Below are 13,225 nucleotides of genomic sequence, written 5' to 3' on the forward strand. Positions count from 1 at the left end.
CCGCCAAACCGCAATACTATTTTTGTTTCGGTTAGAAGGGTGAGTGATATTATAAATACGAAAGTAACTGTGTCTATATTAGGATTAACCATTAAATTTTAGTTAAATTCGATATATAACTTGAACCAAGAAAAAACATATAAGCGTTTTTTATACATAACATCTGCTCTAGTCAAATATTCGAAAGCAGAACAAAGCGTCAGAATTGAGTACTACGACCCACGTCATTACGACGCTGCCGCACGCGACGGTCGGACTGACGTCGCATGTTTGACGAACTGTAATTTAGTTACAGATAATATCGAACGAGTAATAAAAAAAAAAACACATATTTTTTATCTGTGTCAACGACAAAATCGATCTCATGACACGTCGAACGCGTGTATGTAGTGTAATTTTAATACGAATATTAGTTTTCAAATCGTGAATCTGTACATTATGTCAAAAGCTGCTCAATGGCCCATTAAGAAGGTTTGGTCTTAAACTTTTAAGTTAAATTAAATTAAAAAAATGTTAGGGCAATTCGGGCTTATAGTTAGTTTAATTTAAATTAAATAAAATGGTAAAAATATACTTTATTCTTAAATAATAATTCTGTAATGCAAAATTATTGAATTACTTTATTTGATGAGGTAAGGAAGAATAAGAGGAAATTGGACGAGGAAAGCTTTACAAGCTATTGAAATGAAATTTTCAAGATGAAATGTAATTTTTACTCTTTTAATTAAATTTAATTTCCTCTTTGTTTATTAAATACGATGTAATTATTGTTAAGAACTAATATTATAAACGCGAAAGTAAATCAATCTGATTATCTTATAATCGTATATATAAACATATAATTAAAGCGACATTGATAAAATTTCGTGCAAAGCTTGATATCCAAAGGGCGCAGGATATTTTTATCTGCCTCACTCATGAACCCGCAGGCTAAAAATAGTGTATAAAAATCAACTATTCCGAACTAAACACATTAATTTTTATCATCTATGATAAATTCTTTTGAAGATTAATATGCTTTATTAATATCAAAACACTTTATTCAACATGGAAGCAATACGCTTATTGATAGTTAAACTAGAAACTACCATCGGTTAGGAAAAGAAACACCCAGCCCTGAGAAGAACCGGCGAAAGAAACTCGGCGGTTTTCTTATTTTATCATAATCATTATTAAAGTAGTATTGAGCTTGAATAATATTTACTTTGCAGTGTCTGCATTTATTTCATAAATTTATATGTTATCTGCATGTACAACCGAATTGAGTATAAGTATGTCCGTACATTTATAATAACTCCTAACTGTAGGGCTCTCGTTAAAACATGTCCTAACCTGCTTTGTATTACAGAATGGAGCTCATTGTTAATAGTCATACAATAGCTCAGTAAGGGGGTTCTGGGACCCTCGTTTTATAAAAATTGCCTGTACGTATTTTAAATTTCATTTGCTAAATTATAAAATTTACTCATGTAGTTTTGTTCATATAAAATTAAAGTTAAATCGTGTTTTTTTTTTTGTAATATAAAATTTCTGGATTTAGTAGGTGAATTGGTTGATAAAAATATTACTATAATTAGTATTATATTGTATGACTGACGCTAACTTCACATGGCCCATGACCTCATGAGACTTGTAAAAATTTCCTAATCTTTGAAATATATATATATATACATATATATATTTCGAAATATAAAAAGTATAATGACACATAAAAATGTTTAAGTATTATGACGATATGAGTTGGAGATGTCGGAAAAATGTCGACTGGGAGCTTTATTGACGTGCGTCGCGTAAACCATTTACGAGTTACATTATGTATATGATATGTACGTTTTACGTAGACCATTATTGATGCGAAGCCGGGACGGGTAGCTATACTAACATTATAAATTCGAAAGTAGCTCTGTCTGTTACGGTATTACGGCTAAACTACTGAAACCGATTTTGATAAAATTTGGTATGAAGCCAGCTTGCACCCCAAGAAAGGAAACAGGCTATTTTATAGCTAATATATGTCCCCAATATGCGAAGCCATATGCGAAAACTAGTTATTTATAAATAAGAGAATAATTAATAAACGTTGATTTTAATATATATACAACAAATCAATAAGGTACATTACTGCTGGTAGAGATTTGTGCAAGCTCGTCTGTGTAGGTACCTACTAATCAGATATTATACCGCAAAACAGCAGTACTTGGTATTGTTGTGTTCCGGTTTGAAGGGTCAGTGAGCCAGTGTAATTATAGGCACAAGGGACATAACATTTTAGTGCCCAAGGTTGGTGGCGCATTGGTGATGTAAGCGATGGTTAACATTTCTTACAATGCCAATGTCTATGGGCGTTGGTGACCATTTACCATCAGGTGGCCCATATGTTCGTCCGCCTTCCTATTCTATAAAAAAACAATCGTTTCAATAAATATATTATGTACAAGAATATTATATATAAGGGTAATTTATTATAAATACTTTTTTACTCAAGGCGAATCTGACGTGACAATGTGTATTGAGATTGGTGACAACCGGACGGAAAGCAACCCTTGTCACATGAGCCATATAGGGCCTTGGGCACGTTCTTTCAAGCGTCATTCTCATCATGAGATTTCATTGATTGATAGAATGATATTGACGTCACAATATAAATGATTGTATTCGAAAATTGATTCATTCTACATTAATGGTTTTGTGGCTAGATAGAGCTGCAGATCTTTCCGTAAATACAGGCACAAGGCACACTATAGCTCTCAAGGTGAGTGGCGCATGGGCGATGCAAGGAATGGTTAATATTAAAGCGCCAATGTCTTTGGGCGATGGTGACCATTTACCATAAGGGGTCATTTAAATTTACATTATCGAAGCTAATGTTTACTTACCTTCGGAGTACATATACATATATAAACATACATATATTAGAACAACTTTGACCTTATTGTCTTAAATATATAAAACTAGTTTCGTTGCTTCGCTCGCGTATAAGTTTTTGTAGGTGGGGGGATAAGGTACCCCATGTCCTTTTCTATATCCCTGACAATATGTACGCAGAATTTAATGATGATCGGAACAAACAAACTCACTACCCCATTTATAATATTAGTAAGCATTGAATGATTCTATGGTTGTACTTTACGAAGTTCTAAACCATTTAATCTTAGAGTTAAACTTCGCACGTTTGTGGTTCATTTGTGTGTGATTGGTGCCAATCTGTGCACGGATGTGGAGCCACGATGCCTTCCTATTTGAGGACTTCCTCACTGATTAATGTCATTGTTTCTTGACCTGGAAGATAAAGGCCCAGAGGTTGTCATCTCGTGTACATCCGACTTTCAGATTTGCTTTTTTGTATGTTAGGTTGTGATGGATAGACTCGGAAACTATTTAACCCGAGATCCCTACGAAAGATTCAATAACCCAAGGTATCATTTTTTTCCCTATAAAAATTATTTGGTGTGCGTTGCGAAAATTATACCAAATATCTACTAAAAAAAAATGTTCAACCCGGACGAATTTATAGTAGTATTATTAGTAGCGAGCGAGACGTATCAAATGAAACCATTAACATTATATTTAATTCATCGCAACGCGTACCAAGCGTTAACTAGTTCCTTATAAAACTCTAATATAATATCTCCAAAAGGTAACCATTAGTTAATTGTATTTAAAATCGCCACACGCTATCTTGAAGGAAAAACAAAAATAGTTTTGTTTATGTTCGTATGAGTCAGTATTGATCTCGACGCTACAGACGGTAAACGTGTTACGAAACGATACCGCGTTAAATTGATTGATAAAACACATCCAGTGCCTTGAGGCAACCACTTGGAAATAAACTATATAATCCTGGTAAGTATAGGAGATATACATTTTGTTCAATTATAAGCGGCAATTGTAACCAATTAAATATATTGAGCTAATATTGTTCACGTAGTTCACAGTCTTGTGGTTTTATATTTGAATGTGTTATCATAATTCTATTCGTCACGATGTCCTCCATTATTATTCCATTTTCAAAATTACCCTTTATCGTATCCGAATCTATTTATTTAGCTAGCATGATTAGTTTTTTGTGTCTTGACGTCACCCGAACACTATTAATACAATCATTAATGTGTCTTAATTATTTATAAATAAAACGGCGAGTGCAGTGGAAACTAATTTACGATTTATTTATAAAACCGTTTGGTTTCTGTTCGAGATTAGCACTCCGATATCATTTGAACCATCTAAATTGGCACATATGTTCTTCCATGGTTTTAATGCTATACACGTTGTAACTCGCTGATATGTCGCTGCATGACATATATGACGTTCAATCGATTGGCAATTGTTTATACATGTATACACTTATATACTACACTTAATATATACAAATATATCAAGCAAATTATAAACAGCAGCAGTGTGATTGTTTAAGAATATTCTATTGATACACGTGAAATGTTGACAGCTGACTTTAGGTGACATACTATTTTGATGCGTGTATTCTTGTAATGTCATATTTATAATGTCAATGTCGCATATCACTTTCTGACATTTCACGAGCGTTTTCTGCGGTGAGTTTCGAGTTTGATCTTACAGATGAAACAGACGACATGTTTGGCTTTATTTGTTAAGATGTATTTTAATTAGATTCAAGATTATTTAATTATGAGTCTATTTTACTAATGAGTCTCATTATCATACATTTCACTTTTATCACAGTCGTATTTCTGTATAAAGAGTTAGTCAGTTTAATTCCAGAAGGCTATTAAGTATTTAAATGAGCTATATTACAGAAAATATATATATATATGGATAGATAGGTACTTACTATAGGCCTTTTTAATTGGCTGTCATTCTGCTATATATTCGGAACACACATCTCACGATGCTTATAAAAATTCGTGAGTTCCTTTACTGTCTTCGGGTTTCTTTAATCCAAATTTAATCTCTTGGGATTTCGCTAATATTAAGAACGTGATATGTCGCAATTGGGTTGTGCCAATTAATATTCATCCCTATTTCGTATTCATAAAGCTTAATTTTATGTAAAGACTAATTTGCTAGTAAAAACTGGTTCTAAAGCGATACAATATTCAGCGTAATGGCTTCTAGTTGTGCTAATATGTCACAGATTATGTCGCCAATGTTATGTGATGGGAAAACACAATCTAAAACGGATTAGTGACACTACTACGGCTTTCGTTGACACTTGACATTGACACATGACAGTTGTGTCCATCCTAACTAATGTTATAAATGCAAGAGTAAGTTCGTGTTTGTTATGCTTTCACGACTTAACTACACAACCTATTATCATGAAATTTTGCACCCAAGTCAGGGATACTTTCTGTATATAGGAGATACAAGTACAATATGCCCTTAGACTGCCCTTCCAATCTTACATGAGGGTCGAACTAGGTTGAACCATATTTCAACAACCCTTACGATTGTGAATTTTATTGAATTATAAACACAAATTAAGCACATAACAAATCAATGGTACTTGCCCAAGCTAGGACTGGGAATCATGGGTTAAGTCCTCTTCACACCAGAGTGGCTTTATTGTATAGAGGGCTTTAACGTTGATATGTTACTAATGCGAAACTAAATAACAATTTATCTGCAATTACCAATAAAGGTAATCGCAGATAAATTGTTTTTTACTCATTCATTTTCATTGTTTTTATTTATTAATAAGTATTTCATTTATTATATTATTCAAAGTTAATTCCAAGAATTTAATCTTCAGCTCGTTTTAAGGAAAACTCGTATAGTCTGTCCTGGACAAAGGTCACTTACCCATAGTCTAAAGTTATTAGGAAAACATAACACATAGCTACACACAGACAGAATATATTATATATTGATTCAGGAAGAATCTGACAAACATATGTTGAGATAAACCCATTATCTCTATGTCTGTTTTTATATTTGTCTGTATATATTCCTATAGCAGACAATGTAATGATAATTCCTAGATTACAAATTCTTTATATAGCTGCTATATTATGGACTACGAACAGTTCTTGATTAATATATGACGAGCCGGTTGGCGTGGTTGGTTGATGCTTGCCTTTCACGCATAAGGTTGTGGGTTCGATTCTCACCCAGGACAGATATTTGTGTGCATGAACATGTCTGTCTGTCCTGAGTCTGAGTGTAATTATCTATATAAGTATGTATTTACAAAAGAAAAATAGTATATGTAGTATATCAGTTGTCTGGTTTCGATAGTACAAGCTCTGTACAAGCTTAATTTGAGATGAGATGATGGCCGTGTGTTAAAAATGTCCCAGGATTTTATTATTATAATATTTCTTAATTTATATTATACCACTATTTTAATTAACTCCTTATATATACTTTAATTTTACTTTCAAAAATATCGATAACAACTGAATCGACTTTTCAGGAAATCACTATAAACAATATAGATTATACAAAATCTTGACCAATGACGTCATGACAATTCAAAATATAAATTTGATCTTGTTAAAAAAGTCATTAACGAAACATATTCCAAATAGTAATTTTATTACATACATCTGGGTAGGTACCATCCACTCATCAGCTCATTCTACCGCTAAACAGAAATACTAAGATATAAGGAATGGTTATTATTTCTTACATCACCAATGTCTATGGGCGGTGATGACCACTTATAATCAGGCTCATTTGCCGGTCCGCCTACCATAATTTTTTTTTAAAAGATTTAATATTATATTTAGAAAAAAAACGTGCTGTTATCTTTACTCTTCAATAAGAGTATTTTAATTATTTAATTTTATTATTTCTAGACCCAAAAGCATTAAATTAACAAATAAAGTGTCATATGACTGTCAGATATTATCTATACGGTATATGCCATATGGAAAAACTGTCATATGCTATTGCTTGTCAAAGTACAGTTGTGTTATGACATATTTGAAATTAGTTTATGCCTGGGTGTTATATAAAAAGCCGAGATGGCCCAGTGGTAAGAACGCGTGAATCTTAACCGATGATCGTAGGTTCAAACCCGGGCAAGCACCACTGAATATTCATGTGCTTAATTTGTGTTTATAATTCATCTCTTGCTTGACGGTGAAGGAAAACAATGTGAGGAAACCTGCATGTGTCTAATTTCCTTGAAATTCTGCCACATGTGTATTCTACCAACCCGCATTGGAGCAACGTGGTGGAATAAGCTCCAAACCTTGTCCTCAAAATGGAGAGGAGGCCTTAGCCCAGCAGTGGGACATTAACAGGCTGTTACTGTACTGTTACTGGGTGTTATAAGGGAGGCGTTAGATATTTGTCCTTCCTTCGAGTTCAAGCTTGCTTCATGCCTTTTACCAAAATCACAGTGGTTTAGCCGTTTTACATTTATAATATTAAGTCCATTAATTAGATCATAAAAGCGAAGATTTGCAGGAGATATAGTGCATTAATTGGTGCTCAAACATTGGTACTCTCTAATCTACCACTCTGATGGGGTGGCAATCCGACACGACCGGAAAGAGAGCGGAGCAAATTTACTGATAACTTTCTACATTCCAATAATGAAACTTTCTAAATAAACCCAATAACTTTTATAGGCACATCCTTTGCTACGAACCCTGGACCTCTGTCGACCAGCTAATGACATGAATGTATTTGTCCTCAGTTCTGGGAGATAATATCTGAAGAGCACGGGATCGACCCCACTGGTGTGTACCGCGGGACCAGTGATCTGCAACTCGAACGTATCTCCGTGTATTACAATGAGGCCTCTGGTATGTACACTTGTGTGTTCTATTTTTTAATTAATTAAAATCTTAAGCTAATAATTACATAGCGAAGAAGTATTCGCTGGAGGGGAAAATAGGAAGCATTTATGTCTCCAAGGCATTTTTTGACTTATACTAAAAATAATCCAGGTTTTGGTTATAGCGTCAAATTTCAAAGACTAGCCAACTGCGTAGGATATATAGCAGGAGTCCCCAATAGGAGGGGGGGGGGGCGTAGAGATATGTCAAGGAAAGACGGAAATTGTTTACATTTTTAAAAGATAAATAATTTCTCTTTTTTTATAATTTAGAATAAATATAATTAAAAATCGTTAAAATAATGTTTTATTGTATTGAAAAAATTTAAGGGTCATGAAAATATTCTATAATTGGATTATAAAATATCAACAGAAGAAAGGTTGGGATACCCTTGTTAGTTTTTAAAATATCAAAATCGTATGAGTCTGCTATAACAACATATTTATGTTTTGATGTCGTTTTTATTTATTACTAGCTTGCTTAATTTCGAAAAATCCTATATAATAACCTACTTTCGGCATAGGAGTAAATAGTAATAAATAAAAGTAAGTAATAAATAAAGGAGTAAGCTAGTAATAAATAAAAACGACATCAAAATTGGTCCACCCGTATATACCATGATCATTGTCACGAATAAATAAATAAATAAAAATTATATAAAAAATTCCTCTTCAAATAAAAATAACTAATATTAAAACGGTTTGTTCGTTTGTATGTCATAGAGGAAGCAATCTATAAATATAGGAAATATAAAAGTTTATGTGAATGTTTTTTTACGGTTTCACTTCTAACACGACCGTTTTATTTTATGTGAATATAATTATTGTTTTAGAGTTACAATGAAATGTGTGTCGACTTTGATAGTTATTTCTTTTAAATAGAGATTTTAACATATCACTTTTTATTACCCTTCGCGCTACTTCATGCGCGTCTAATATTTACGTCACGAGGATTGTGTTCGAAAATCGATTCATCTTCCATTAATGATTGCCTCTTTAATCTAGGGGCTACATATAATGCCGCAGATCCATTACATTCACTTAAATAGGAAAAATAATTTAAAAAAAAAAATTCTAACCACTAGGCCATCTCAGCTTAAATGTCGGTTACTATATATGTGTATTCTCATGTAAACGACTTATGTCTTTTTTGAGAATAAATGTCCTTAAACTTAACTTACATCCTTCATTCACTTAACAGGCACAAGGGACATAACATCTTAATTCCCAAAGTTGATGGCGATGTAAGCGATGGTTAATATTTCTTACAGCGCCAATGTCCATTCGTCCAGATAGCCTGTCAGCCAAACAAGGAATACACATCACAATATGACATTATAGGAAACCGCTGCATCCTTATTTAACTAACGAACAGCTAATATTATAAATAATAATTTTAAACATTACAAGTTATAAACAATAATTAAAGTAAACACTAATAAACTTCTTATATAAAAATAACAAATTTGAAAATTTTCTAAAATATATTTTATAATATTAGATAATTATTCGCGAGTTCTGTAACTTAAAAATATTAAGATTATATATTTGAATTTTATAACATTATATACTATACAATTAAAATACATATATATTTGCTATTTCGTTTTGTATGTAAGATTGATATCAATGTCATAATGATTTAAATGGACTATTAAATATTTTCGTAAATAAATTAACTACAGAATAAAATTACCAATTTAGTTTTTGTGAATGCATCATGTAAGCTCGTTCTAGATATTGGATACATTGATTGTATCATGTATATATGTCAGTCTTAACAGCCTTGGTTCATATGGGAAAGATAGGTACTTATTAATAAAAAGTCGTATTTAATACATATATATTTAAAAATATATTAATCTATCTAATCTACATTTTAGTACAGTAACAGCCTGTTAATGTCCCACTGCTGGGCTAAGGCCTCCTCTCCCTTTTTGAGGAGAAGGTTTAGAGCTTATTCCACCACGCTGCTCTAATGCGGGTCGGTAGAATACACATGTGACATAATTTCAATGAAATTAGACACATGCAGGTTTCCTCACGATGTTTTCCTTCACCGTCAAGCACGAGATGAATTATAATCACAAATTAAGCACATGAAAATTCAGTGGTGCTTGCCCGGGTTTGAACCCACGATCATCGCTTAAGATTCACGCATTCTAACCACTGGGCCATCTCGGCTTTTACATTTTAAGTTAAATTAAAATCTCCTCAGCAGTTTTGGCTTAAATATGTAAAAAACCTCTAAACGAAAATCATAATAAATAACATTAGTATTAATAAAATTTCGTTGAGTAAATTTTACACATAGATGAAAACAGGTGAAATAAAAAAAATGAATATTCTATTACGTTTCACGCTTTACCAGTTTTAAAAAAATATAAATACCTACTTGAAATTGCAGAATCGTGTAACCGCCTAACTGTAATCTCGTTGCGCGGCGGAGCGTAGCGGCAGAGATTACTGCAAACGCCATCTATTATCGTAAATAAAAACTATTCTGCATTCAAATTACCAATAAATATCTAAGCTGACAATAAATTTAATCTAAGAAGACAAAAAAGTTTGTTTATCTTTTAAAACATGGCGACAAGTTTATATACTTATAATATAACTACAGATAATTTGATTCAATATTAATTTTCGACAATTTCATTCAATTAATTCTTCATTCAAATTCATTCAAATAATTCTTTTTCCAAGTAAGCTTTTTAAATCTTCATGATACAGTAATGAATTAAATGCAAAGCTGACTTGCTACACAAAGTACCCTTTAAAAGATTTATTAAGGAATGGTTAAAGAATGAACTAGAAAGAAGCCGTTAATTTCACAGAACGTAAAACAGCAGCGGTCATAAACCCTCTTACAATTAACCCGATAACCAGTTCAACGAACTCGCATCTTTGTTTTAATCAGATGAATCATAGCCCGGTGTCTATGTATGCTGTTGTAACAAAATTGCCATGTTTTAAATCGCTTATTTGGAATGCTCCTTTACAATGTTTTAGTTAGAAATTTCACAAGCTATGGTAATTATTGTAATCAAAACAAATCAAAAATCATTCAATATTCAGTATTACATTTACTTATTGATTGTCATAAATCTACCACTGGTTCGGAAATAAATACCTCAAACAATAATAATACGATGCAATGATCGATTGAAATAAAAATTATTTCCACATTATTCAAGGTTATTGACGATAAAATCTTTGTAAAGTTTCATTTCGAATAAAAATTTCCTTTTTAATAATATGCTAAAAAAACTTCAGTAGTAAATATGTATTGTAATTTTAATATCGATGTATTGTCAACAGTTGCGACGAAGGAGAACGGCGGCAAGTACGTCCCCCGCGCCATCCTGCTCGACCTCGAGCCCGGCACCATGGACGCGGTGCGCTCCGGCGGCTACGGGCAACTCTTCCGCCCCGACAACTTCGTGTTCGGCCAGTCCGGCGCCGGCAACAACTGGGCAAAGGGACACTACACCGAAGGGGCCGAGCTCGTGGATGCCGTCCTAGACGTCGTCCGCAAGGAGTGCGAGAACTGCGACTGCCTCCAAGGATTCCAGCTCACGCACTCCCTCGGCGGCGGCACCGGCTCCGGTATGGGAACCCTCCTCATCTCCAAGATCAGAGAAGAGTATCCGGACAGGATTATGAATACGTATTCGGTCGTCCCCTCCCCCAAAGTCTCAGACACTGTCGTCGAACCCTACAACGCAGTCCTGTCTATCCACCAGCTAGTCGAAAACACAGATGAAACCTACTGCATAGACAACGAAGCTCTCTACGACATCTGCTACAGAACCCTCAAAGTGCCCAACCCAACATACGGAGATCTGAATCACTTGGTATCGCTCACCATGTCCGGAGTCACGACCTGCCTCAGGTTCCCTGGTCAACTAAATGCGGATCTCCGCAAACTGGCCGTGAACATGGTGCCGTTCCCACGTCTCCACTTCTTCATGCCCGGATTCGCCCCGCTGACCTCTCGTGGTAGCCAGCAATACCGTGCACTCACCGTACCCGAACTTACACAACAGATGTTCGACGCCAAGAATATGATGGCGGCGTGCGACCCACGTCATGGCCGCTACCTCACCGTCGCCGCCATCTTCCGTGGTCGCATGTCCATGAAGGAAGTCGACGAGCAGATGCTGTCCATTCAAAATAAAAACAGCAGCTTCTTCGTCGAATGGATCCCGAACAACGTTAAGACAGCCGTGTGCGACATTCCCCCCAAAGGCCTCAAAATGTCCTCCACTTTCATCGGTAACACGACAGCTATCCAGGAGTTGTTCAAGAGAATATCCGAGCAGTTCACGGCTATGTTCAGACGCAAGGCGTTCTTGCATTGGTACACCGGCGAGGGTATGGATGAGATGGAGTTCAACGAGGCGGAAAGCAACGTCAACGACCTGGTCTCCGAGTACCAACAGTACCAGGAGGCGACCGCCGAAGACGACACGGAATTCGACCAGGAAGATATGGAGGAGCTCGCTCAGGACGAGCACCACGACTGATTTGAAGGCAGGAGATCCTTATAATCAAACTCAAATATTCTATTTTATATATTTCCAACGAAATTAGAGGCTAAGTCGATTGCATTGAGTCGAGTGCATTTTCAAAAACTACCAAAGTGTCTTTCCGCTGGCAGATCAGATCAGAAGCTAATCTCGCACTGCAACTCGTCACCGCGCTGGTGACCGGTCGTCGATGTGCTACTGTATTTTATTATAATGAATGGTATTATTATTCGAAGTCTGTTTTGTATTCGATAAACGATGGGAACGTACCAATCCGTGCATTTCTTACTATAAGTTATATTGTCTTGTATGCTTTTATATATTAATTTATAAATAAATGTTTTAAACAAAAAAAAATATCTTTTTATTCTGCCATTATACAAACATCCACATCTACGAATACAAAAAGTATTAATGTACCATAGAGAATGGCATCAGCTAATTAGTAAATTGGTCTAGTTTCCTTAATAAAAAATTTAAAAAAAAAAAAACAAATAATAGACAAATATTTTATTTTATTTCATATAACCTGCCTCATTTTCATCTTATTCTAACTTAATATTTACAATAAATTGAACACAATAAAAACAGGTATGCAACCTAGGATATAGATGAAATTATTAAAAAAAAACATCAAACAACATTTCAGTTTGATTATTCTTGAACATTTATTGTCTTTTAAATCTAACATCGAGTCGCCATTGATATCACACTTTATAACTATTACACTAAAACTATTTTATAAAAATTGTTTTGTAATCAATTTGTTTTTAAATTCAAAGAACCTTTTTTAAACTAATTTACAGTAGTCTTGAGTAAAAATAACATAAATACTGTAAGGTCATGAAAAAGGTCGTACATGAAAATTAAGTTCAATTTATTATAAACAGTGAATTAATGTTTTGAAAGTTTCATCGTAATCAAA

General features: G+C 34.1%; 1 protein-coding gene across 2 annotated transcripts in view; it reads left to right on the plus strand.

Moving 5' to 3' along the window:
- Positions 1 to 12,659, plus strand: part of LOC126777074 (tubulin beta chain-like) — a 37,753-nt gene extending 25,094 nt beyond the window's left edge. The window contains exons 1-3 of one of the 2 annotated variants that reach the window (XM_050499948.1): positions 3,717 to 3,843; positions 7,628 to 7,736; positions 11,090 to 12,658. In XM_050499948.1, coding sequence (XP_050355905.1) covers positions 11,158 to 12,297 — 1,140 coding nt within the window. In that variant the 5' untranslated portion in view covers positions 3,717 to 3,843; positions 7,628 to 7,736; positions 11,090 to 11,157 and the 3' untranslated portion in view covers positions 12,298 to 12,658. Of the gene's footprint in view, positions 1 to 3,716; positions 3,844 to 7,627; positions 7,737 to 11,089 lie in introns of those variants that run through there. The other variant, XM_050499947.1, reaches the window with a different exon arrangement.
- The last annotated feature ends 566 nt before the right edge of the window (positions 12,660 to 13,225 follow it).

The sequence above is a fragment of the Nymphalis io genome, chromosome 22 (assembly GCF_905147045.1).
Source record: "Nymphalis io chromosome 22, ilAglIoxx1.1, whole genome shotgun sequence".
NCBI lineage: Eukaryota > Metazoa > Arthropoda > Insecta > Lepidoptera > Nymphalidae > Nymphalis > Nymphalis io.